Here is a 26,109-nt window from a genome sequence, read left to right as displayed (position 1 = left end):
GAAATACTGGATTGTGAGAAATTGCAATGGCAGCTTGATTATCAACAAAATCTCAACCACAAAGCTTGATTAACAGCAGCTGCTGCAGCAAAAAATTCTACTTCTGCAATGGATTGAGTCACAGTTTCTTGCTTCTTTGAGTTCCATGATAACACACCAGATCCAAAAGTAAAAAATAACCTAATGTACTCCTTATGTCATCAATGGAACCTCCCCAATTACTATCAAAGAAGCCAACAAGCTTGAACTCTGTGCTTCTTGTGAATTTAACACCAAAACTACTCGTGCCTTTAATATAACAAACTAGTCTCTTAGCAACCCTGAGATGCAATTCACTAGCACAATGCATAAATCGTGACAAAATACTTATAGCATTTAAAATATTAGAATGTGTTGCTGTAAGATATATTAAGCAATCAATCAAACTTCTAAAATATCCCTCATCAACTTTATCAGCTCTATCTTCTTTACACAGCTTCTCCTTTTGATTCATAGGAGTACTCACTTCTTTGCATTCTTCAAGTTTGAATTTCTTCAAGATTTCTTTGGCATACTTCTTCTGGTAGATGAATACTTCATGCTCAGCCTGTTAAATTTCCATTTGGATAAAAAATGACATCAATCTGAGATTTGTCATTTAAAAAACCTTCATCATCTCCTGCTTGAATTCCTCAAGCAACCATGCATCATTTCCCATCAGTAAGAGATCATCAACATAAAGAGAGACTATCAAAATATCATTATTCTTACATTTGACATAAAGAGTGGTCAGACATATTTTTTTCAAAACCCAAGCTCAGCAAATGATTATCTATCTTACTGTACCAAGCTCTTGGAGCTTGTTTCAGCCCATAAAGAGCCTTATTAAGAAGAAACAACTTGTCTTCCTCTCATTTTCTTCGTAAAACCTTTAGGCTACTCAACATAAATTTCTTCCTACAAAGTGCCATTTAAAAAAGCTAATTTTACATCAAGCTGATACACTTAAAAGTCTTATGGTGTCCAAATGAACAACTGGTACCAAGCTCCTTGGAGCTTGTTTCAGCCCATAAAGAGCCTTATTAAGAAGAAACAGCTTGTCTTCTTCTCATTTTCTTCGTAAAACCTTTAGGCTATTCAACATAAATTTCTTCCTACAAAGTGCCATTTAAAAAAACTAATTTTACATCAAGCTGATACACTTAAAAGTCTTATGGTGTCCAAATGAACAACTGGTGCGAAGATGTCTAAATAGTCCACACCAAAAAATTGTGCATAACCTTTGACCACAAGTCTTGCTTTGTGCTTATTGACTGAGCCATCAACATTAAGCTTGGTTCTGTACACTCACTTGACTCCAATCACCTTCCTATCATGGGGTCAGTCAACCAACTCTCATGTTTTGTTTTTCTCAATCATGAACAGCTCCTTCTTCGTTGCAGCCACCCATTTTATGTCCTTCACTTTCGCGACAAAGTCTGCAGGTTCACATTAGCTATATTACATCTTGCATAAATGTCAGTGAGTAACCTAGTATACCTTATTGGAGCATCATCCACCAACTCACTCAGCTAATTTTCATCTTTATTTGTAGTTGAAACAGGAAATTTAAGCTTTAGATCTGCTGTGCTTTGGCCACTTTTCTCATCCCAGTTCCACTATTCATCTTCCACGAAATGAACATCTCTGCTTGTAACAATTTTCCCAGACTACGGTTGGAAAAATTTATAAGCTTTTGCAACAGTGCTATAGCCGATAAAGACTCTTAGAAGTGCCTTTTTGTCTAACTTGTCTCTCTTGATCTGTGGAACGTGAGTGAAATACAAACAACCAAAAATTTTGAGAAAATTAAAAGATGGTTTATGACTATACCAAGCCCCATACGGTGTTTAATCCTTAACTGCTTTAGTTGTAATAGCCCGATTTTGGGCCTAGTTGAAACAGTGGTTTCTGGACCACTATTTTGAGGCTAGAGAAAATTATTTTAGTATTATTTTATGTGTTATAATATAATTTTATAAGTGCATGTAAATTTTGGTAAGTTAATTTTAGCAATTTCTAGTCCAATTTCGAAAAAGGACTAAATTGTGTAAAAGGTAAAAGTTGTGTTTTAATACCTAAAGGTGTTAAATTGCCTTGTATCTTAAATTGGGGGTATTTAAAGTGAAATTAGGCCATTGAAAGTGTGATGGCCGGCCATGGGAGACAAAATTGTTGAAATGTCAAAATTAGATAAAATTTGGTCACCAATTTTGACTAGTTTTATTATTAACAAATCAAAAAGAAAAAGCTATCATTTTTCTCTTCTCCTTCACCGAAATATGCAGCAAAGAAAGGGCTTTGAAGCTGGAAAATTTCAGCAACATATTTCCCTTGCTTGAAAGTGATTTTAATATCTTTGCTTGATGATTTTTACATTTTTGGAACCCCTAAAGCATGAGCTTTCATATGAGGGGTCTATTTTGCAAAATGATGAAGAGTCTAGGGTTTTTCCATGAGAGTAAATGTGTTGTTTGTTGTGTTTTTATGGAAGATTATGAGTCCTAGTTGTCTAATAAACAACTTTTGTGAAAGAAATTGCATGAAAACACCTTAAAAAGGGCTAGATTGCTAAGTTGTAAAATGAGTTATAAATGTGTGAAATAGTTGAAATTATGAGTTGCTATAGTTATGAAAATGGTTCATCTAGACTCAAGGAGTAAAGAAATGTGATAAAAATTATTTTACGAGCCTAGGGGTAATTTGGTAATTTTGGCAAAATATAGGGGCAAAATTGTAAAAATTTCCCAAGTGTGTCAATGGACTAATTTGATCAGTACATTGTTTTAATAAGTTGAATGTGATATTTTAGATGATGAAAATCGAGATTTGGACTTAGAACGGAAAGAAATCGATTAAGGGATAATTACGTCTTTTTTTTCACCTTTGTGGTATCAAAGTAAGTTCATGTGTAAATAATGTAGTATAATTGTTATTTTTAAGTTATTGATGTTAAATATATGATATGCTGATTTTTATCATGAAATATATGCTTTGTGGTTATTTTCGAATAAAATGCAAGTTATGTGTATTATCTGTTAAATATAAAGTGCTACCGAGTATTGGTTTCGGTATTTTACAGAAGATGGCAAGGATATGTGTTCAAGGAAAATCCCGTTTGAACCTTAGGAATAGATTAGGATACAAGTGACATGTCACTAGGATGGTTGAGTATCCGAACTCGTTGAGTTGAGTCCGAGTTCACTTATGGATGCGAATGTTCGAACTCGTTGAGTTGAGTCCGAGTTCGTGAGATGTAACTAGGCATCCGAGCTCGTTGAGTTGAGTCCGAGTTCACTTATGGATGCGAACGCCCGAGCTCGTTGAGTTGAGTCCGAGTTCACTTATGGGTGGGTTACATGGTAGCTTGGCTACATATGTGGCACTTATGTGCAAACTTTCCATGTATCCGAATTATATTCCGATGTGTTCAACGGGTAAAATTCTACTCAAATGGAGGAATACTCGAGATGAAAGGGACGTATTGGTAAATGTTGTGAAATGAATACTTTGAACAGGTATGTACTTAACCCTCGGGTTGAAAACTCGACATAACAACAATATGGTAAGATGGTAAATGAAAATGTGATATGAATGTCTCGGTGATGATTATACAAACGATGTTGTATTAATTTTGTGAACAATGATCATGAATGAGTAATTTAGCCTTGACAGATTTGAGTTACTGCAGTAGTGTAACTTTGAAAATACACTAAAAATAGTGGAAAATGAGTTAGAGGCAGAATAAAATATGGGATTAAAGCTTAATGAGTCTATTTTCACATGAAAGAAACAGGGGAAGAAAAAGAATTCCATATTGTGTGATATTTAAATTCTTGTGAAACAGGGTCTGAATGAATTCGAGATCCCCTATTCTGACTTTAGAAATTCACCAAAAATTGTAAAAAAATTATTAAGAGTCATACCTTACATGCATGGATTCCTTATTGAGTTTATTTTTAGGAGAAATAAACGGCATGGTCGTTGGAATTTTTTACAGGGAAAAATTCGGTTTGTAGTGCACAGGGGTCAGAGTGGTCATACCCTGAAATAGGGGAGACTTTAACTAATAAACTGTACTAATTGGCCCAACCAAAAATTCTAGAAAAAAATTAGTAAGTAGACATATGAGTCTAGTTTCAAGATAAATATATGATAACATTATTCGAGTCTTGTACTATGATATAATCGAACTTTATTACATAAGGGTTGGAACTGTCAGACAGTGAATCAGGGGTAACTTTGAGGAATAAACTGTACTATTTGGCTTAACCAAAAATTCTGGAAATTTTATGGAAGAAAGGAAAATAAGTCTAGTTTCATGGAAAATTAACGGAACTTAATTCGAAGATTCGTAGCTCCAGATATAAATAATTTAGTGACTGTTGGTCAGAAAGATAGCTTGTAGTGAACTTGAGAATATGTTGTAAACATTGATAAAACAAGTTAATGAGTTGCTTATTGTTTTCATATGAACTTACTAAGCGAAAGCTTACCCCCCTCTTCTTTCCCATGTTTTCTAGAGTTTCCAGGTTAGCTCAGGTTAGAGGCCGTTAGAGATATTATCACACTGTCAAGCTAACGCTATTGGTGTAGTGATTTCAAGTACTTTGAGCCTATGACATGTATTGAAGTTTAAATATTAGAGTATGTGATATGGCTTTAACCATATGTGTTGGCCTATTTTGATCATGGGGTTGTAAATCTATTTTGATTATGTATGCTTTGTGATGGACATGAGGTTTGATGACATGTTGATAGCTATAGCATTAATATGGTAAAGATGAAAGAAAAACTTATTATAATGGTTGCATGTGAAATTACCATGGTCATGTCATGTTAGGAAGGTTTAAGTGCCTAATTTTGCCATGTTGTATGTTATTGTATAAGTATGCGTGTACCTATTGTGAGTGTGACAAAATGGCTTGGAAAATAGCCTTGTATTTGTCCAAGTTTTTGGACACGAGTTTGGGACACGGGCGTGTGCTCTATACCCACATGGGTGTATGAAGCCTTGTTGCAAGAGATTTTCTAAGTTTTTCATGAGTTCTTGGTTGGGTCCCGAACCACTCCGGATGTATGTTTTGGGCCTCGTAAGCACATATATGGGACAGATTGTATGTGAAAATAAAAGTTTTTAATTATTTGAGATTTCATGGCCCTGTTTAGTATGAAAGTGTTAGTAAAAGTCAGGTAACACCTAGAACCCCGTCCCAGCGTCAGATGCGGGTTAGGGTGTTACATTAGTGGGTAGTCTATTCTACAAGAAAGCCGCGGTATGAGTTGCTTCTACCTAGAACTTTTTAGGTAAATTTTTCTCATGCAACATACATCTAGTCATGTCTAAGATGTATTTGTTTCACCCTCTCACTAACTCCATTCTGTTGCGGAGTATAGGGAGCTATTAACTGATGCTCAATGCTAGCTTCTTCACAAAATGCATTGAAATTTTTTGATGTATACTCCTTGCCATTATCAGACCTTAATATTTGAATGTGATTGTGACTTTGATTTTCCACAGTCTTCTTGAATTTCCAAAATACTCCAACCACTTTTGAGTTGAATTTTAAGAAGAAAATAGAACACATTTTTGTAAAATCATCAATAAAAGCAGCATAATATCGGCTACCTGCTAATAAAGAAGTTCTTTGAGGTCCAAAAATGTCCGTGTGAATCAATTGCAACTTACAAGTGGCTCTCCATGCTGTCTTGGGAAATGGTTTTCTATTTTGTTTTCCAAATTAACAAGCTTTACATGTCGGTATGTGATCAACAATTTTCGGAAGATCAATTCTCATCCTTTTATACTTCATCTATAGTATCCCCTGATGGTGATAGTGTTCGAGCCTTTTACGCCACAGCATTGTGATGCTTTCTTTGACTAGAAAAGTTTATTGCTCCTCATGCATTGGATTAAGAGAAAAACTCCTTCTTGTCATCTTAACTTCGAACACCTTCTGTCTTGTAGCATCCTCTATCACACATGCCTTTTCCATGAACTTCACTTTGAATCCCTTCTCTACTAATTGACCAACACTAGACAGGTTTTGATCAATATCAGGTACATAAAAAACATCAGTAATGAATTTGGTACGTGAACAACTTGTAATGGCTATAAACGTGCCCTTTCTTTTGACTACAATGTAGTCATCGTTCTCAATTCTGACATTCTTGGACTCGGTATTCTCCAGTTCTTTGAACAAATCTTTGTCATTTGTCATATGATTAGTGCAACCACTATCAATGAGCCAGCTTTCACCTATTTCACGGCTAATGAAACAAGTTACAACAAAAAAACTGATCTTCTTCTTCTTGATCTGCCACTTGTGCTTCATCTCCTTGCTGCAGATTTTTGTACTTACAAATAACAGCTTCATGTCCCATTTGGTTACACTTGTTGCACTTTGCATCTAGTCTTTTCCAGCACTTGAAAAGAAGGTGACCTTTCTTGTCGCAATGTTGACATGGAGGATAAATCTTCTATTTCTAGTTTTACTTTTGTTCCCAAATGCAAATCTTTCTCCACTCGCAGTGTGAATCTTTTTATTCTTTAGCCTTCTGTTATTTCCATCATCTTGATGCTTAACTAGTAGAGCACCTTCAACGGCCCATTATTGCCTTATTACACGCCTTTGCTTTTGTGCTTGTAAAACACTTAAAAGTTCCACCAAAGTAATCTTTTACATATCCTTCGTGTTCTCTAAGGTGGTGATGGTAGCCTCAAACTTTTCAGGTGCTGTTACAAGGATTTTCTCCACAATTCTTAAATTTGCTAGAGATATACCTAGCAATATGACCTTATTAGCTATGTTAAGGAGCCCTTCAGAATACTCCTTGATTATCTCAGTCTCCTTCATCTTCTGTAGCTCAAAATCACGTACAATATTCAACACTTGCATCCCGCAAATTCTCTCATCTCCCTCGTACTCAGTCTTAAGATAATGTCATATCTCATTTGCTGACTTTAGAGACATAATTCGTGTGAAAATAGTTGGTGAAACTGCAGCAAACAAATAGGCTTTTGCATTTGATTTTTTTGTCTTTTTTTCTTTTTATGTTTTGATCTGTGCCACGGTGGGGTTGGTAGGCAATGTAGAATCTCGTAGTCTTCTTCCATTGCTTCCTAAAGATCTATAGCCTCCAGGTAAGTCTCCATTCGCACTGTGCAAATCTAATGATTATCTCCATAAAAAATAGGTGGCATAATTGAAAATAAATTAATTTAGTTTCCATAATGCAGGAAACACTAATATATGACCCTTAAGAAAAAGGCTTTGATACCAACTGTTGGTATTTTATCAGAAAAGAAAAGAAAACTGAACTGATGAAGATAAAAGAAAAGAAAACTGAATTGATGAATATTATTCAACAAGGTTCACAATTTATACTAAGTGAAAACAACAACCCACTAACAATATGTTCCTCATCAAACATAAATTCAAATAACAAAACACTTAAAAATAGCAAACATAAAAATAACAAACACTAAAAATAGCAATTCTAAACACATCAGTTAATAGAGATTGCTTTTATCATCTAAAAGTGCTTTTAAACTTCTAAAAGCATTCCCGAATGGGCCTTAAGCCAGAGGCGGATTTAGGGGGCTGGCAGGGGCCCCAACCCCCCCTAAAATGGAAATTTTACCATTTTGGCCCTTTAAATTTTAAAAAAAATTAAATTAATAAAGGTAAAATTACACTTTAACCTCTTAAAAATGATAAAGAAAAATTGATTTAATTATTTAAGAACTATAAAGATATAGACAATTTAATTCCGGCCCCCCTAAAATTTTTTCCTAGCTTTGTCCCTGCCTTAAGTATGAGTTCTCTTTTGCGGTGGAAAATTAAAATTACTTTCAAGTTAAAAGTGTTTTTCCATCGCAAAAGTAACGAAGAACACATGGCTTTTAGAATTAAGAGTGAGTTGAAGAAGTATTTTTCCACCCAAAAACAAAAGTTGAAATTTAAATGCTTTTGACTTTAATATTTGGGAGAGAAAATTATTAAAATACCTTATTTATATTAACTATTTAAAATTTATATAAAAATTAGATTAATGTATATTTTATATTCCATTATATTGAATTATTTAAATTTTCATATATGATTAAATGAAATTATTTAAATATAATTTATCATTATATTAAATTATTTAAATCTCATTTATTATTATATTTAATTTTTAAAATATTTTTTTATCAATAATTTTATAAATAATTTATATTAATTACTTAAAATGTTTTTACACTTTATATTTTATATATCATTATATTAAATATTTTAAATATCACATAACTAATTTTTTACTTTCTTACTGTTGTGCACTAATCGATTTTTTGGGTTTTGGTTTAGTCGGGCAGGGTGGACTGGTCAGTCAATATAAGAACACTTCAATTGTTACAGAAAAGTGGTTGCGTTGGATATTATAATAAAAAATTCAGAAACGAACTTCATCTGTCAAAGTTTCTAACAGGACCCATTGTTCGTTCTTGCTATCTATCGTAATATATCTACCTCTACCGATGAGGTCTATAAAGATCCAAAAGGACCTAAAGTCGGAAGCCATCAACTTTCATCTTCAACTCTAAAGCTCCACCAAAAAGGTTATTGGACCTCTCCATAGTAGCCCCAATATGCATAGCGAAACGGGGAAGAAGAAGTTTTATCTAAGTTAGTCTCCAAAGACATATCTTTCAACACCACAACTTGGCATTCAAAAAACCAAGGACAACCTCTAAGCACCTTGTTTTTATCATCACATTTCTCAAACTTGATAGGGAATATAAGTTCGACTGTAAATCAATAAAAGGAAATTTTCCTTTGAGCTTCCAAAGTCTCTTTATAGTATTTTTGAAGGCATCCCAAAGATAGTTTTTTATGAACCCATACCAAACAAAAGAGGAATAACCCTTCACCATCTTTAACCTACGAAAGTACTTCTATTGGTTCCATTGCAAGAGAATCCAACTCCTCCTCCAACAACCTTCCCATGTCATGATCTGCCATAGACAGAGAGAGAGAGAGAGGAGAAGAAACAAAGACAATAAAAAATTAAAAAAAGAAAACCTACCAACCACTCTAGTCGCACCCCACCTCTGATAGTCAAAACAACCTATAGAGCACCGAAACATACTTTGAAAAAGAAGAGTTTTAGTAGGTTTTTTTTATTATCAATCTCTCAAACATACTAAGACAACACTTAAACTTTGTTGGATAAGCCCAAATTTAAATCAAAACTAATCATACTGATAATATATAAATATATATATATTTCAATAGCAAAGATCTTTTTAAATAATAAAAGATGGGAAGGTAGGATTGTTAGAACTTTAATTAGAATTTCAATCATATTAAAAATGTGAATCAATTGGGTCTGCAACAAAAAAGTTATTCCAATCAATAATTGCAGTTAGTTGATATTACTGTTATAGTCAATGAAAATACTACTGGGGTTAACTCAATATGATTCCAAAAGAAAGTTTTTTTTATCTTGATTCCTTAGGTTTGATAAATAATGTTGGTGACTCTATTAGAAACTTTTATGCAACTTTATTACACTCGAGATACGAAAATAATTACCCAAAATGTGATCAATTTGGGGATAAATTAATCTCCTTTTTAAACAACAAAAATTGAAGATTGATATATTTAGACATGACAGGAAATTTTCCCATTGAAACTAATTGCCTTTGCCAGTTTTGATTTTGCGCTTTTTTTCTCTCATTACCAAAGCAAAGGAAGTTACAACGTTATCTCGTCTATGTCTGTGGCTTTGTCTGAAATCTGAATACTTTTTCAAACCCTAGTTTCACTGGTTAACACCTTACGCGATTTCCAGAGACAGGAAACAATTTTTTTTTTTAAAAAGACAAAAGGTTTGGAGTTCCGTCATCAATGGGAGCCCCAGTTTGAGTTTGCAGCTCCATACAAAAATAACATAAAATCGCTCTCATACGAGTACAATGATCCGAGCTTTAATATATATTGAACATATCCTTCTAGCCGACGGCTACTTCATTTTGAAAGCTTACATTTGCAGAAATATATAATCCAACACTTAAAATTCCATGAACAAAGCACAGTATCCCTCCAACAAATAGAAAATAGTGATGCAAAACCAGGCATGACCCTTTTAATTTGGCATTCTCCATCATTCCTATTACCAGTGATGGAAATCCGACTGCTACTACAATCCTGATAAATCACCGCCAGAACCCACATTTAATAATGGGATACTCTAAATAGACATGAGAATACCAACCAAGCATTTTAATGGCAGTCCAAAAGCTTAAACAAAAAAAAAACATACCAGGAAAGAACGAGACAGCCGAACCAGAATTTCCTGTTAGCAGATGACTTCTCAAGCTTTTCAGTGCAGCACATACACATACAGCCACCAAGCAATTTTGTGAAGATATGGGATGAAGCTAGTAGAACAACTGCTATCAACCCAAGCTTGAAGGCTTTATTATTTGGCTGTTCACACTCGAATCTCATCCGTTAAAACATTTAGTAAATTGTGATGAAATCAAATATCAAAGAAATGCATATGCATGTATGTACCTTGTCTTTGGTAATGTGTGCTTGGATGCTGAGAAAACCAGCAGCAAAATCTAGAGTAACAATCAGCAGACAAATAAAAGCACCAGCTTTTGCCATTTTCCCACATCTAATTAACCAAAGAGCAATGAGGATATCAGAAGGCCTTTATAGAAAATTTTGAATGAACGAGTTCACATGTAAAAAGGGGAGCTTAGAATGGTAAAGTGCTTAATTTCCCTTTCTCTGCATGAAAGTAGACTTAAGAGACGACAAAAAAATACCGAATTTCCAACATTATAGTATATATCCTCTTCTTTGAACTATTGAATTTATGACCTTGCACTTGTTCATTGTTTGGTCGTTATAATTTTTGGACGCTGAGAAAATTTCTGTCACTGATTGTCCGAATTTGTTTGGACTTTAAGACTCTTCGGCACATGTAAATTTGGACCTTGATATGTATCAACTCTGCTTTTTAAATCCGGAAACAGTCGTCTCACACATGTGACTTCAGTCATCACATCCTATTTTTCCTGGTAATGTAATGAGTGTTTAAAATATGAATAAATGCTTATTTAATAGATCACTACTAAAATTGTTTATGTTATTAGCCCCTATACTTGTATAGAATTTTGAGATTTGGTGTCTATACTTTAAAAGATAAAAATTTAATTATCTTATTTTTTTAATTTAAAAATCTTAGTCTATTCATTCTTGTCATTAGTAGTTTCTATTAAAACTATCAATTTAACATGTTTATTTTTTGTCAATCATATACTATGTCCTATATTATGAGAATAGTCTAATCAAAATTCCAAATTTGACAAATTTTAACAAAAATTATTATTATTATTTTAATGCCTAAATTGATACTTTTAAATAAAAAAATAGGATTTATTTTTTTAACTTTTTAAGTATAGAGATTAAATCTCAAAGGATTAATAACTTATTTTAACATAATTAAAAAAAATTATAAACAGATTTTATAGCAATCATAACTCATGAGTGAACATGTAAACTAACTCTTCAAAAAAAAATATTTTAATACAAAAGTCAAATGGATTAAGTATAGATTTGCAAATAAAATTAAAAGTAAAATTCATTAATTAATATAATATATTTTTTGTTCATGAATATTATGATATTTATCATTTATAAATGTTACAATAATTTATTTGACCTTTCAATTTTATAAAACAAAAGTTATTTTAGCTATTCATTTAATTTTCCATTTCTTTTAGCCCTTAAATTTACAATATTTGTCAAATCACCCCAAAATGAATGAAAAAGTTAATGTTTGTTAACTTTACTGACGTAACATCCACATGGTAATCTATGTGTATGCCCGTTAGCAATTAATTAATTTTTTTAAATTAAAAATATTCTTTATAATTCTTATAATTTTTTTAATAATTTTAATTTTTTTAAAATTAACTAATTGATGATGTGACATTCACATGGCAATCCATGTGGATCAGCAAAGTTAATAGATGCTAATCTTTTCCATCCATTTGGGGATGATTTGATTAATACCACAAGTTTAAGAGTAAAAGACATATTTACAAAATACATTATCTTTTTATATTCTTGTGAATAATTTTAATTCAAAAATATTTTTTAAATGATATTATTTCATAAAATAAAATATTTTATAAAATAAAAATGGTATGTAATTTTATAAGAATAAAAAAATTTTAAAAAGAAATTGAAAATTGGAAGTGTTTTAAATAAACATTTTATAAACCTTTTCAAATTATAAAATTAAAAAATTAAATAAGAAATAAAACTTATTGATGGAAAATAATGTTAATTGTAACTGTCTCTCTTTTTTTTTTTTATCAAAAACACTTATGGAAATATAAAAATGAACATCTAATTGCTTTTTTTTTCATGCTCATTAGTTAACTTATTTTTAACATATTATTATTTACACAAACTAAAATACCTTTTTTTTTTCTCTAAAATGTTGGGCCTGAATTCAAACAAGATAGAACCCAATTTTGAAGAATGAAATTGGGTTTAAGTCTTTAATTATGGGCCTTTTTGGTTGAATCATTTACATTTAATTAACTGAATGGAATTAAAACAGAATCATGGACAGTCCCTGACAATAATAAATCTGATTTGTATTTGGGGCTGCTGCCTTTAACTTTTCATTTCAGTTTTATTCTAATATATTTTTTAATCATTTGAATTTGATTCAGGCTATTATATTTTTATGGTTACTGACTACTATCTTTTTTCTTTTCTTAATTCAGCCCTTAAATACTTACATTTGAATTTGTAATTTATGGTGAGTCAATGTTGTAATTAAAAAAGGTATAATAAATTATTTGACCTTTCAATTTACAAAATATGTATTTTAGTCTTTTATTTAATTTTTTTCGTCTTTTTTTAGTTTTTAAATTTACAATTTTTGTCAAATCACCCTAAACTTGATGGACAAATTAATATTTGTTAACTTTGTTGGCGTGACATGATATAGATGATATATCAACATTTAATTAATTATTAATAATTTTAATGACTTTAACTTTTAAAATATTTTTAAATTTTTTAAATTTTAAAAATTAATTAAATATTGATGTGACATGTCATTCACTTGAATAATTTAAAAAATTAAAAATTTTCATATAATTTAATTTAACAAAAAGAACACAAATTTAACATAAAACAAAAATAATGTTTTATAAAAATGGAAGATGACATAAATAATATAAAATTGATATGTTTACAATGGTAGGGCAAAATTGAAGCACGGTAATGGCACGTGCCAGCATTAAATTGGGTTCATAAACACAGACCGACCGCTTAACCATTGACTTCCCTTTGAACGCCCATGGCATTTCCCAATTGCCTCACACTTTTGTAATATTTAAAAAATAATAATAACAAAAGAAACTCATTTAAAAAAGAAAAAGGAAAAAGAAATGGAGTGTTTGATAGAAGAGGAAGGTGAGAAAGCCAAAAAAGTAGAAAGGAAACTCGTATTTAGTGCGTCTTTTTCACAACTTTTTGTTTTGGAATCGAAAAGTTGCATAGAGATTAGTGTCCAAAGGTAATTATGAGTTACTCTCTTTTCTAAACACTGCATTTGCTTTTGCTTTTGCTCCCTCCATTTCATTCATCAACTTAATTTCCTTTCTTTTATGAATATTATTACAGTTGTTAATTCTAATGGAATCTTTATAAATTTAATGTTATTACCAATACCAAACCGTTGTATTTATATTAGTTAAAGTGTTTCAATGTTTATTATGCTAAAACGGTAGTTTTTTTTTATTTTATGTAAATAGTAATTATCATAAAGAAGTTTCTAGATTTCTGTAACAAAAAGTTTCTAGAAAGGTAAATTAACACCAAAAAAAAAAAAGGAAAAATGGGTCAACATTTAATATAGCTAAATTTATTTATTCAATAAAAAGCTAACTTAAACGAAACTATACATTTATAGATAAAAATAAATCAAATCCCTTTAAAATAAAATTAATATTATTCTAAACTATGCGTCATTAGCAACTAAGATTGCACCAGTATTCATCTAACATTCATCTTCTTATGGTTCTAAAGCCAATTACCTATTTATAATAGTTTTGATCATCATAGCATTAATTACCAGTCACCATAAAATCATTCAATCAATAGGACTCAGAGTTCTCACTTCCAGCCCCAAAGTTTTTTTTTTTTTTTTACAAGTAAGTCCATCGTTTAAAATTCATAATTACCAGTATTATATAATTACTTTTTGATATAGTAATATAGTATGACTATAGAATACATATAAAATTTTGAATGTATGTATCATAAATGTTTTAAAGTTTTTATTTGATTATAAATATAATTTGCTAAAAAGGAGCGATAAAATGTTTCCATACGCTATTCATTAATTAATATTCTTTTATGATTATGCTGCTTAATTAAAAATATATTTTTTTTTAAAACAAAATTCTCAAATAAAAAAATTTATAATCACAATCACATTTAATATACCCTATAATTATTATTAAAATGGATAAATGAATTAATTAACAATTAAAACAAATCCCAACTTGAAATAGAAAAAAAATCATATTTGGGGTCACCTGTCGTTCTCTCTAATTGGTTAAGAAATATGTTATGTTAAATTATATTTCAAGTTTCCAACTATAAATTACTATACTGCTTATCAACTTATAATGCAAAAGTAATAATTACTATAAAAAAATAATTGCTTTCATAATAAGATAAATTGGATAAGACTTACTTCTCATGTACCCAAATATTTCTAAATATTATTACTTACTTCCAATGAAAAATGAATCCATAACAAAACTTGGTTATATTCCGTCAAATATAACCTTATATTATATATACTCATTCCTAAGCATGCCCATCATTATTATTATTATTACTATTTATGTTTAAAGTTTATAATTGTCCCCCAATAACGTTATCTCGAAGGTTTGAATTTCTCCCCTTAATGATGTAATTGTATTATCATTGCACCTAACTACTTATTATTATTATATTAAAATTTTGATTTTTGTTTATTCAACTTTCAAAAATTTTAAAAATAAAAAAGATATATATAATCTTTTTGTCATTTTAGTACATTAGTATCATTTTGTTATAGTTTAATAATATAACTATCTAATTTATCAACTTAATTCATTCAGATGGATAGATTATTTTAACATGACACTTGGGAATGATGTCACATTAGTGGACATATAAAGGAGGCTTCTCAGGAAAATCCAAAATGAAAATACTAATAGGACATCCAATATGAAGTATAAATTGTGAGGTTCAGTAGAAAAAGGTGTTTAGTATATGCAGTGGCTCTTAATAATGATGATGTCGTGACAATGGTATTTGAACGCTGGCAAAGTGGTGATCTTGCAGTTGAACTATTAGTGGAGTTTGAAGATGTACGATGGATGTGGATTTTCTTTATTATTGTTCAAGCGATCAATAATCCTGATGATTCAATATTAGATACAGATTCCCTCAATCTTTTCTGAGGTTAATATTTAAGAATAGATTATGCTTGTATTACAGGAGTTATGATGATGATGGATTCATCACTATTGAGCAAATTTTAATTGGTTGTAGCGTATCATCAAATATGCCTATAACTTCTGGTAAGAGATAGTCTTCCATAAAGTAAGTCCAAAATAAAATCGAGTCGTCTACTTCAGGTAAGATGTACTCTCCATTTGATTCATTCTGTGAAATGTCATGATGATGAAGTTGAAGAAATAAAAGATTTCACTAAATTACCTAAAGTCGAAGCCGACGTTGAAGCTGAGCTAAAGATGACATTGATTTGGGGGGAAGGGCATTCGATCCACTCCCATTAAAGCACTATCTTCTTACATAGCAATCGTCAATATGTTACCAAATCATCGATATTAATATGACTCAAGGACATGAATTTCTCGAATATGCCCATGAAATGTTGGATTTCAGTTTCCTTCCAGTTGAATACATCAAAAAAGGTTATAGCTAGAAAAATCAAGGATTGAAACATTGAAAGTCAATAGATTACAAAACCATTGAATCTACATTGATTATTTATGGGGAAATGTATAAATTTGTGTGACAACTTCGAACTTCATATTTAAAGAAGAAAAATATTTAGGAAATTTGTAAATGTAATAGTTCGCATACATGCACTATTACAAATATATCGTAGAAGTATTCTAATTTGGGCTGCAACTTAGGGTGAGTTTGGATGGGCGGTGCGTTTACCTGCGGTTAGTGTAAAAATAGCGGTGGCGGTGAGATTAGATACTGTAGCGATACTGTAGCGTGAGACAAAAAGTAAGCTAAACGCACCGCACCGCACCTAATCGCCCATCCAAACCCACCCTTAGTCTAAGATTGTTTTTTTTTTCATCCAATAAGGCATTGAAGGTGAAGCAAAAGGTAGTTGTACTACTCTACCATTAGTTTAGGGGAAACACAAACGAATTTAAGGGCTGGCAGGAGCCTCAGCCTTCATAAAATAAAAATTTACTATTTGAACTTTTTAAAATTTTAAATAAATAAAAATAAAATTATACTTTGATCTCTTTAAAATTATAAAAATTTAATTTAATTTTTTAAAAATTATAAAAATATAGACTATAAAAAATTAAAATTTAATTCCACCCCTAAAATATTATTCTAGTTTCGCAACTGCAAAACACATACTCTCTTGACTATTATAAACGAAGTCGAAGGGTTTTCGTATTACAATCTAATTGTTTAAGAAAATGTAACTTTTCTCCCACCTTTTGTTATATTATTTCCAGCTTTCAGTGAGTAGACAAAACTTTGAACCTCATGCTTTCTCTCCAATCAAATCATTGGGAAAACTTTGTGAAGCCAAAGGTTTGACAAGATTAAACATTGTTGAAGTCGATACTTGAGATGTAGAAGGTGCAAACTTTTGAAAGCTTATCCATGGACCAAATTTAACTGTGGATGTATCCAATTCATCGCATTTGGGTTTAGTAGGAGGGGCATGAAAATGACAATAGGTTGGGCTAACTGGTGCAAATAAAATATAGTAATTGTAATTGTAATGTATGGCATTTACTAGTTCACTATTTAATAAAATATTTAAGTAGTCTTAAATTTTATTTAAGAAAAAAAACTTAAATTGATTAAAATAATAAAAACAAAGGAAAAATTGGTCTAAAATTTAAGATTACATCTCTAATCTAATATAACCTTAAAAAAAATGAGTCATAATGTGATCACACCTTATATTACAATATTTTGACACTATCCCGTAATCTGAGATTAAAGGATGATTGGAATGATGGCAATTCAAACACTATAATCTCATTTTAGAATGTAATATTATGGATTGTAATGTTACATTCGACGAACCAAATTCCCCTTAAATATCATCTAGGAGGAAGTGCCAAGTTCATATGCCAAAAATAAATTAAATTAGTTTTTTTTATATAGACCTCGATATTCATGGGATTAAAATATAGTTAAATTTTTTAAAAAAAAATTTAACCTCAAAAAATTGAGTATTTAAAATTGAGATAGATTTGAATAACTTTTACAAAAAAGCATATTTTAAAGAAATAATCTCAAAACTACTTTAAATATTTTTAAAAAATTATTAAAAATGTAATATTGCAAAAATTCCCCTAAATTTTATCTTATTTATAGTGTGGAATATTTAGATTAGTTAAAAAGAAGTATATTCTGATTTTATTAAAAAAATGATTAATAAAATAAATTGAAATGAGTCACGAGATGTATAGTAGAAGTGAATACCCAATGCACTTACAATTAAATTAGGGGCCACTGACTTGGATTGGAAACCTTGAAATTTTCAAATTGGCCGCTTCCATTGAAATTATACTACTCTACCTTATTTTAGTTTTCTTAATTTATAAATATATGATAATTATAATACATTAAGAAATAATGTCAACTCTAGATAAACAATGTGAACATAATAGCTCTAAATATTTTAGATTGTTAGTTGTAAGCGTAAGAAGAACTACAATTTGATTGAAAACCATTCACTAACCACTTTAATTTTAATTTAACATGTCCATGTGTATTTGGACCAAATTTAATTGTATTTTTTTTTGCATTTTAATAATTTATTTTAATTTCATTTATAATTGTAATTATATAAAAAAATACAACTTGGAAATTTCAACATTAAAAGATAGAATTTGTTTAATTTTTCTTTTTAGTGTGTGATTATATATATATATAAATATATTATTAATCCTTGGCCTAATGCTCATTGTTTTTATTTTTATTTTTATTTTTTATCTTGTTTTCCTCTTCTTACATGGACAACCAATTAATCAGAAAAAGCTGAAAAACATATTTTCATGGAATGATGGTTAGTGATGAGCTAAGCTTTCATGTAAGAACTACCATACAACAGCATGGTACATTAAGTGTTCGATTGATTGATTGATTTATTTATTTATTCTTGTTTTTATTATTTAATCTGGGTGTTGTTTTGCAGTTCTATTTTTGATGATGCTTTTCTTCCACAGGACATTTCTCAGCTGTTGAGTTTATTTGGTTCCAAATATGGTAATGAAATTGCTGTCAATGCGAGTAAAAATACAAAGCTAGAAGAAACCTAAGTTTTCATGGCCAAAAGTAAAGGTGGATTGCTAAAGAAGAAAGGTTGATTTTTTTTTTTGAAGAAGAAGAAGAAGGAGGAAGAGGGAACAAAAAAAGAAAAAAAATGCCAACAGTTTGGTTTTCATTGAAGAGATCTTTACACTGCAAATCAGAGCCATCAGATGTTCATGACCCAGAAACCAGGAAGCAATTGAGTACAATATTGACAAGGAAAGCAGGGAGGTCTGGTTGTTCAAGGTCTATAGCAAACCTCAAGGATGTCATTCATGGAAGCAAGAGACATTTAGAGAAGCCACCCAGTTGTAGTCCTAGATCCATTGGGAGCAGTGAGTTCCTTAACCCTATTACCCATGAAGTTATTCTTAGCAACTCTAGGTGTGAGCTCAAAATCACTGGTTTTGGAGGCTTCCAAGATAGTCTCACTAATGGAGGTAACATGGATGCTAATGGCGGCGGCGGCGGCGGGGGGAGCGGTGGTGGCTCAACTTTTGTTGGTACTTTAAGGCCTGGAACACCAGGGCCTGGAGGTCACCCAACAATGCATTATTTTAACCCTTCTTTTAGGAATTCTTCCACTACTACTCCTCCAAGGAAATCACCTTTCCTTGTATCAGAAAGGAAAGGTAGTGGTGGAAATGGGCATTCAAGCAATAGAGTTCCACTTGACGCAGACTCTAATGGAAGTTCTACAGTCACTTGTCACAAATGTGGAGAACAATTCAACAAATGGGAAGCTGCTGAAACTCACCATCTATCTAAGCATGCTGGTAATTTCTTTTTTGGATTCCATTTTTGTTTTTTCTCTCAATTTCTTCAAAGATGCAACCTTTCCATTTATCGTAAAATCTCTTCTTTGCTTTTCCTCCATTGTTTTCTTATCTTCTTGGTACTTTTTATCATCCACTTTCCTCTGACCACACATCCTAGCTTTATTTTTCTAGCCATGTTTGTAGACTTATCCAAACCTGGAGAAAAACCCAGATATAGTTTAAATTTTCTGCACATATTTTGGTTACAAGATCCAAGTTTAAATGCCCTTTTTTTGTTGTTGGTAATTTGATTGGATATGGCCATACTTTCTTCAAAAAAAATTCAAGCAGATAAGATCCAGTGTGGGGTTTTGTTTTCATAATTAACTTTTCATTATCAGTTGTTAAACATTCTCCATCTTTGGCAGTTACTGAACTTGTGGAAGGCGACTCATCTAGGAAGATTGTTGAAATCATATGCCGAACAAGTTGGTTAAAGTCTGAGAACCATTGTGGCCGGATTGAAAGGGTTTTGAAGGTCCACAACATGCAAAAGACTCTGGCTCGATTCGAAGATTATAGAGAAATGGTGAAGATTAAAGCAAGCAAACTTCCCAAGAAACATCCTCGGTGCATTGCTGATGGAAATGAGCTCTTGAGGTTCTATGGCACAACCGTGGCATGTTCTCTTGGTCTAAATGGCTCCTCAAGTCTTTGTATATCCGAAAAATGTTGTGTATGTCGAATTATTAGGAATGGCTTCTCTGCCAAGAAAGAGCTCAAGGAAGGACTTGGTGTTTTTACAACTTCCACAAGTGGACGAGCTTTCGAGTCCATTCAAATTCTCGAAGACGATCCATCTATAAGGAAAGCTTTAATAGTTTGCAGAGTAATAGCTGGACGAGTTCATAGACCTTTGGAGAATATACAAGAAATGGCAGGCCAAACCGGGTTTGATTCATTGGCCGGGAAAGTCGGTCTGTATTCGAACATCGAAGAACTTTATCTGCTCAATCCCAGAGCTCTACTTCCTTGTTTTGTGGTAATCTGCAAACCTTAGAAGACACAAGTTGTGACTTTATGAAAGTTATGTGAATCCCTTTTTCCTTGGTAGAGTTTTTCTTTTTTGGAAAGAATTCTCATTCTTCTTGCAATATTCTTGTTAATTGCTGATATGTTCTGGTTTTTCATGCAATTATATTGCTTCTTTTGTGTTTAGGAACTGTATTGTAGATGAAAAATGTGTGGAAAAATTTATATTTCATCAACCATGATTGAATATTTCAAGCTTCATTACAGTTTTTTCAAATATATGCACTTAATGATACCTTTGTCAGCCTTTTGGATAAGAGATCCAGATATGGACATATATAGAGACAAATCCAGGATTTGAAAGATAGATATAATTCTGTAATCAATGGAATCTTTTTGTTTTCCCTCTCTTTTGAAAAAGGTACAATAATTTGATTATTGATTAAGCATTCCAACCAGTTACATGATTGCTTACATATGTCTGTGTGTGTATATCATAGGGGTTAGAGATAAAGTTAAATTGTTGTCTTGTTGATTTCATTTTATAAAGTTGTAAATCCACTCAAGAAACATGTAAGGGACAAGTTTATTAATTAATGAAGCATGGACCATGTTTAGATTCAAACTCAATGGAAATTAGTGATTTAAGAACATGGAACTCTTCTAAGCATGTTTTAGTGTTTTCTGGTATGGCTCTCTTAGGAAAAACAATGAACAAAAAATAATAATGAATGTTAATGTCCACTAGCTACCATCAAAACACGAATAGACATGTGGTCCTGGCTGGACAAGGTAAGGCTCAAATAATTTTTTAATCCATTCCAACAGGACAAATACCTTGAAAAGACTGCATCTTAGACATGGTCTTGCAATCCTAATTTTAATTACATTGGTTTTAAGATTTGAATGTCACCGTCTGTAAAAAAATAAACACCCTTCTTTGTTTCCCTCTCTTGAATTTGAAACTATAAATTTTACTGGTTACTTGGAAGCATTTTTTTACAGCTTCTATATGAGTATGGATTTTAATTATGTCATCTTCTTACTGCAACATCAGTACAGCTTTTAAAAGCTCTCTGGCACATGCATCTCATAAATGAATGCAAACCCTCTTCTCTCTTCTCTTAAAAAAAGAAAAGAAGAGAAAGAACATAAATTCTAGACATCGAATTCCATTAAATAATGTCTTAAATATTGGATTGGGGGTAGTTTGGAAGCAGATGAAAACAAATGGAAGATATTTATTTCCTCCATTTTAAAATTGAACTCCAATTCCAGAACTGATTTAGACTCTTCATCATCATGTGGGCTGTCACCTTCCTGAGCTATTCGCAGTTGAAGTCAATATTTTTTGATAGGTTAAACTAAAATTTATTATTCATTCAGATTTTGTACTGTCAATATTTTCTGTTTCAGGAGTAATTATTAGAAAAACTACTTTGAAATCATCACTCAAGAAAAATCCAAATAGCCCTACTAGAATCAAGTTTAGTCTATGAACATTTAAACTTAGAATAAGTTATGCTATGTATTTGCAGGATCATTAGAAGATTATATCCTTGTATACATATCCGAATATTATGAGTATCGATAAAGAGTCGAAGCTACATAGGTTTAATTACTACTCCCTTAGCTTCTGCTTCCAGGAATCAACTAACCATGTTAAAAGGTGGCCGTTCTTTTGTTTGACTGCAATGGCATGGCTAGTTATTGGCTCAACAGGATTAAAAAAAATGCACAACTTTAGAGTTCATTTTATGGCAAGCTGGGTGTTTTGAGTTCATAATACCATTTGGATACAAATGTGATCCCTTGAAGCTACTTTTGTCATTGGTAAGAAAATTGAAGTTAGCCTAGAAATGGTCCCAAATCAAGCAAAGTGGGATAGAATAATCTTATAACCAACCCTGGACCATTAATGGAAAGAAGTTGGTTGAGTTAGTTGAAGAATTAGCTTTTGCATTAAATATGTAGATTATGTATACATTCTGCAACAATTTCCAATCCAATGGAAAGTTGAATGGTACCAAGAAGCAAATACATGTCCCTATATTTATTTTTTGGGGCCCAAGTCTCAAGTTCCCTCAGAAATTTGTGTTTTAGACTACTTAGCCTTCATCAGTCCATGTGTATGATTTCTTTGCATCTCAATTAATTGCCATTTTGACAATAAGTTAGACTAAATCTGGTATAAGAATACAGGGCAAGTTTGGTGCCGCAATAGACGCCGTTCGATCTGTTTAATGCCGCATGACACGGTCATGTTTCAGTAAACTAGGTCTGCATTGTCACTTTCATTAATAAATGCTATGAACTTTGATTACTAGGATGCTAGGAAAGTAGGAACAAAACATATGCCTCTAGATCTTCAGAAACCCATAATCTACACATGTGGTGATTGTTTGATGAATTATATCTTCTATTCCATTCTTGTAAGTGAAGCCTAAATCTTTTAACTTCCTTGAAGAAATCTCTGGAAGTTTTGTACTTTTTTCCCCAGCCTCCAACCTAGGAACATAGAAAAACCAAAGGGGAAACCAATCAGATTACCGAATTTCAGAACAACCCAATATACCTTCATGTACAACCTTACCTCTGAATATCTAAGCTCGGATTCTCTTGAGCAAGGTGATTAATCAGTTCATACATGGGAGAGCTGCAGGCACAGCATATATATTTACCTTCTGCTTTGTCATGCTCCATTAGAAAAATGTGGGCACTGCATATATCTTCAATGTGGACTAAAGCTATCGACCCCATTCTTGCGTTTACAGCAGACACTATTGACAAGTACTTGGGATCACCTATATGAAAACAAACATTTAGCTAATAAACCAAAGTGTAGATAACCTATATGATATGACATTTTAGGTCGCCTATATGCTAGCATTTTGCTGGTAACCTGTGATTGGTGACAAGAGCACTTGAATGCTTGAGGGAATGGTGGTTGTGAGGAAAGGACCGGCTACAGTCGTGGTTATCACTGAAACAAGGTCAATAGCATTCTCGTTTGCAAACTTGAATGCTGCTTCTTCAGTCAAAAGCTTGGAGAGCACATAAACCTGTTGAATACCAGGAATATATATATACATATTTAAGTTCCATTGCAAAACGAACTAATTGGTTGGAGCATAGGTAGAATAGAAGATGAAGCAGAATGCTTTGTACCCATCCACTTGCTTTTGCATTCAAGACATGATCAATTGTGGTCTGGCAAGATTCATCCACAACAGATCTCCAATTTCCATTGCTGTCTTTGGCAGTGATAGTACTTATGGAGGATGTGAAAACAACCCTTTTCACTGTCTTGGATTTCAAGCAAGATTTGAGGAGGTTTTCAGTGCCTTTGATTGCAGGGTCAATAATGTTTGATCTAACGTATGATTCTTCAAAAATCAAGTAAAATTGTGAATGAAAATGCTTTGAAATAACTGATATAAGTTACATGATGCTTGAAGGTAATGCAGAATTTACCAATATTTTCGTTTGTATTGGCATCGAATTCCATTGAAGCTGCCACATGAAATACACCGTTGCAGCCCTTGACAGCTTCATCAAAGCTCCCTTCTTCGAGCAAATCAGCTTTGAATAATCTCAGTCGGTCACCTCCATTCCATAGTTGTAATAGATGTAAAGCCTTTTCTGAGATTTAATTAGGCTTCATTTTAGGTTTTACTATAAACCAATCAACAAAACAAGCCAGGTTCTGATTTAATCCTATTACTACATTTTTTTTGGGGGTGTAATGGATGATTTAGAAGTCTTAAAAAAAATAAAAAATTGTGCTCATAATCTATTCAAGTTAAATTAAAAAAAAAGAGAAAAATACTTAAAATCATCTTAGTTTTTGTCAAGTGAAACTCGGATAGCTTAATTTATCAAGTCTTGATACACTTAAGTAACTCAAAAAATAATAAAGTACAAAATCATGCATAAACAGACTTAATCGAAGAATCGGAATCTGTTCATTTTTCAAGGCATCACATGAAGTGTTGATGAGATTATCAAAATCTCATTCAATTGGGCAGTATTCCTCCACTTTGAGGATCTCATCTCATAAAGCAGGAAGCCATTTTTACAGTTGGCCTTAACCTAACAGTTGGGTGAATTTGAGCATAGATTGTTCGGAGAGGTTTGATGAAAGCTTCGCTGCTGATGGTGGTTGTGTAAGAGACCATAATAGTGAGTGGATCATTAGATTTGCTATATATTTGGGCAATTGTACCGTTTTGGAGGCAGAGCTTTGGGGAATCCTTGATGGGCTGAGCCTTATTCTGGATAGACGTTTTGAAAAAATCCTAATCCAAACCGATAGTATTGAAGCTATTAATGTTATCTTGGAGGATTCTTCAGGGAGTTCTAACTCTTCCTTAATTAGGAAAATTCATCTTATCTTGAGGAAGATAGAGCAGTCAAAATACAGTATATTAGAAAACTTAATTGCTGACTAGCTTGCTAGATCTGTTCATACTAGGAGACTAAGGGGTCTAAATTTTTACTTATATCTTTTTTTTTATAAAAAAAAAAAAAAAAAACTACTCCAGCAAGTTGAAGAGTAATAAGAGATTGCTCAAATCCAATTCCAAATGAAACCTTGGAAAGTGAATTATTGTTACATTAAATGGAAACAAATATATAACATAACTTGATTACTAATTATATGTATATTTAAAGTGATTCATAACAAATAAACATGCATGCATGTTTAAGATTTTTCTCCAAATAATTTAATTCTCTCTTATAGCCTTCGATTTAATTCTTAATATTGCATGTAAATATTGAAGAAATAAGATGTAAGAAACCTGGATTTCTCACTGTGGCATGAACTTTATAACCTCTTTCAAGAAGAAGCTTCACCAACCATGACCCGATGTAACCGGTGGCGCCGGTGACGCAACACGTAGGAGACGCCGCCACTTCCGTCTTCTCCTCCGCCGGAGCACTAAAATAACCCTCCATCCTCCCTCTATATCAAAGCCAACATCCCCCACTGAAAACCAATTTATGGAAAATTATAAATTTTTATTTTGTTTCTTTGACTTTATATTAAAATAATAATTAAGAGTTAATGTAACAACTTGCCATGTGTTTATTATATTAAATCGCCATAATGTGGTGCCTTTTCTGTATAGAAACTCACAAAGCATCGTGTATTTAAATATTTCTTGATTGATGCAAAACTCTAAATGACTATTTAATAACAAAATAATACAAATAATTATTTTTTTTCTTTACTTGAAAATAGCATGCATGTGAGTTTTTCGTTACTTTTTAACCTAAAAGGTTAGCACTGGGGAAAAAGTACTTGCGATAATGGACTTTTCCAAAACGGGAAGAACAGAATTCCAAAATAACTTGCGATAGAAAAATGATGGATTCAATTTTGATTTGGACCACTAATTGTAAGGTGAAGCTCTAAGAGAAATAAAGTTGAATTTCGAGGCTTGTATTCGACGTGTCACTCAATAATGGACCAAAACATGGGTTTTTAATAAAAGTTTTGAGGTTTAGGCTACCTCTAAATTCTTAATTACCTAATAAATTATCTATGAGCAACTCTTCCAAAACATTAATTGAAAATCAGCTCTCATTAAAAACCGAAAGCTTAGGCAAGCTTTTTTTTCTTTCCCTTTGTTTCTACTCGTCGAATGTTTTATTGACTCCAACAC

The 26,109-nt window shown here is 31.8% G+C and overlaps 5 protein-coding genes across 9 annotated transcripts; 1 reads left to right on the top strand and 4 right to left on the bottom strand.

The window, feature by feature from the left end:
* Window positions 1-118: 118 nt before the first annotated feature.
* Window positions 119-697, bottom strand: LOC107917272 (secreted RxLR effector protein 161-like). The gene is made up of 2 exons (XM_016846641.1): window positions 647-697; window positions 119-586 (listed from the first exon to the last, which is right to left on the bottom strand). The coding sequence occupies exons 1-2, from the start codon at window positions 695-697 to the stop codon at window positions 119-121; spliced, it is 519 nt and encodes a 172-aa protein (XP_016702130.1).
* A 5,212-nt stretch (window positions 698-5,909) lies between these two features.
* Window positions 5,910-6,917, bottom strand: LOC107917271 (uncharacterized). The gene is made up of 2 exons (XM_016846639.1): window positions 6,703-6,917; window positions 5,910-6,360 (listed from the first exon to the last, which is right to left on the bottom strand). The coding sequence occupies exons 1-2, from the start codon at window positions 6,915-6,917 to the stop codon at window positions 5,910-5,912; spliced, it is 666 nt and encodes a 221-aa protein (XP_016702128.1).
* A 2,996-nt stretch (window positions 6,918-9,913) lies between these two features.
* LOC107917270 (uncharacterized) lies at window positions 9,914-10,981 on the bottom strand. Its single transcript, XM_016846638.2, has 3 exons — window positions 10,581-10,981; window positions 10,327-10,493; window positions 9,914-10,211 (listed from the first exon to the last, which is right to left on the bottom strand). The coding sequence occupies exons 1-3, from the start codon at window positions 10,674-10,676 to the stop codon at window positions 10,016-10,018; spliced, it is 459 nt and encodes a 152-aa protein (XP_016702127.1). The 5' UTR covers window positions 10,677-10,981; the 3' UTR covers window positions 9,914-10,015.
* Window positions 10,982-18,284: 7,303 nt separating this feature from the next.
* LOC107917940 (uncharacterized) lies at window positions 18,285-20,701 on the top strand. Of its 4 annotated transcripts, none has more exons than XM_016847369.2 (3): window positions 18,285-18,429; window positions 18,566-19,426; window positions 19,837-20,701. In XM_016847369.2, the coding sequence occupies exons 2-3, from the start codon at window positions 18,763-18,765 to the stop codon at window positions 20,466-20,468; spliced, it is 1,296 nt and encodes a 431-aa protein (XP_016702858.1). In that variant the 5' UTR covers window positions 18,285-18,429; window positions 18,566-18,762; the 3' UTR covers window positions 20,469-20,701. The 4 variants fall into 4 exon arrangements, with proteins under 4 accessions (XP_016702858.1, XP_016702860.1, XP_016702856.1 ...); XM_016847371.2 differs by having other exon boundaries at window positions 18,296-18,429; window positions 18,535-19,426; XM_016847367.2 differs by having other exon boundaries at window positions 18,296-18,454.
* Window positions 20,702-22,395: 1,694 nt separating this feature from the next.
* Window positions 22,396-25,478, bottom strand: LOC107916908 (putative anthocyanidin reductase). Of its 2 annotated transcripts, none has more exons than XM_016846280.2 (6): window positions 25,243-25,478; window positions 23,915-24,082; window positions 23,609-23,826; window positions 23,343-23,502; window positions 23,122-23,244; window positions 22,396-22,948 (listed from the first exon to the last, which is right to left on the bottom strand). In XM_016846280.2, the coding sequence occupies exons 1-6, from the start codon at window positions 25,397-25,399 to the stop codon at window positions 22,893-22,895; spliced, it is 882 nt and encodes a 293-aa protein (XP_016701769.1). In that variant the 5' UTR covers window positions 25,400-25,478; the 3' UTR covers window positions 22,396-22,892. The 2 variants fall into 2 exon arrangements, with proteins under 2 accessions (XP_016701769.1, XP_016701768.1); XM_016846279.2 differs by having other exon boundaries at window positions 23,034-23,244; window positions 25,243-25,471.
* Between the last annotated feature and the right edge of the window lie 631 nt (window positions 25,479-26,109).

Source organism: Gossypium hirsutum, chromosome A01, assembly GCF_007990345.1.
Source record: "Gossypium hirsutum isolate 1008001.06 chromosome A01, Gossypium_hirsutum_v2.1, whole genome shotgun sequence".
NCBI lineage: Eukaryota > Viridiplantae > Streptophyta > Magnoliopsida > Malvales > Malvaceae > Gossypium > Gossypium hirsutum.
Note: the sequence above shows the minus strand (reverse complement) of the source record. Positions and strands in the feature narration are given on the sequence as shown.

Coding starts and splice junctions, on each gene's coding strand:
- LOC107917272 (XM_016846641.1), bottom strand. CDS start 697: ATGGGAAATGATGCATGGTTGCTTGAGGAATTCAAGCAGGAGATGATG. Junction 587..646: donor TCAAGCAGGAGATGATGAAG/GTTTTTTAAATG, acceptor GAAATTTAACAG/GCTGAGCATGAAGTATTCAT.
- LOC107917271 (XM_016846639.1), bottom strand. CDS start 6,917: ATGCAAGTGTTGAATATTGTACGTGATTTTGAGCTACAGAAGATGAAG. Junction 6,361..6,702: donor TTAGAGAACACGAAGGATAT/GTAAAAGATTAC, acceptor AAAAATCTGCAG/CAAGGAGATGAAGCACAAGT.
- LOC107917270 (XM_016846638.2), bottom strand. CDS start 10,676: ATGGCAAAAGCTGGTGCTTTTATTTGTCTGCTGATTGTTACTCTAGAT. Junction 10,494..10,580: donor CACACATTACCAAAGACAAG/GTACATACATGC, acceptor GAGTGTGAACAG/CCAAATAATAAAGCCTTCAA. Junction 10,212..10,326: donor GGCTGTCTCGTTCTTTCCTG/GTATGTTTTTTT, acceptor GTGATTTATCAG/GATTGTAGTAGCAGTCGGAT.
- LOC107917940 (XM_016847369.2), top strand. CDS start 18,763: ATGCCAACAGTTTGGTTTTCATTGAAGAGATCTTTACACTGCAAATCA. Junction 19,427..19,836: donor CCATCTATCTAAGCATGCTG/GTAATTTCTTTT, acceptor CATCTTTGGCAG/TTACTGAACTTGTGGAAGGC.
- LOC107916908 (XM_016846279.2), bottom strand. CDS start 25,399: ATGGAGGGTTATTTTAGTGCTCCGGCGGAGGAGAAGACGGAAGTGGCG. Junction 23,503..23,608: donor ATGCAAAAGCAAGTGGATGG/GTACAAAGCATT, acceptor GGTATTCAACAG/GTTTATGTGCTCTCCAAGCT. Junction 22,949..23,033: donor CCGAGCTTAGATATTCAGAG/GTAAGGTTGTAC, acceptor CTATGTTCCTAG/GTTGGAGGCTGGGGAAAAAA.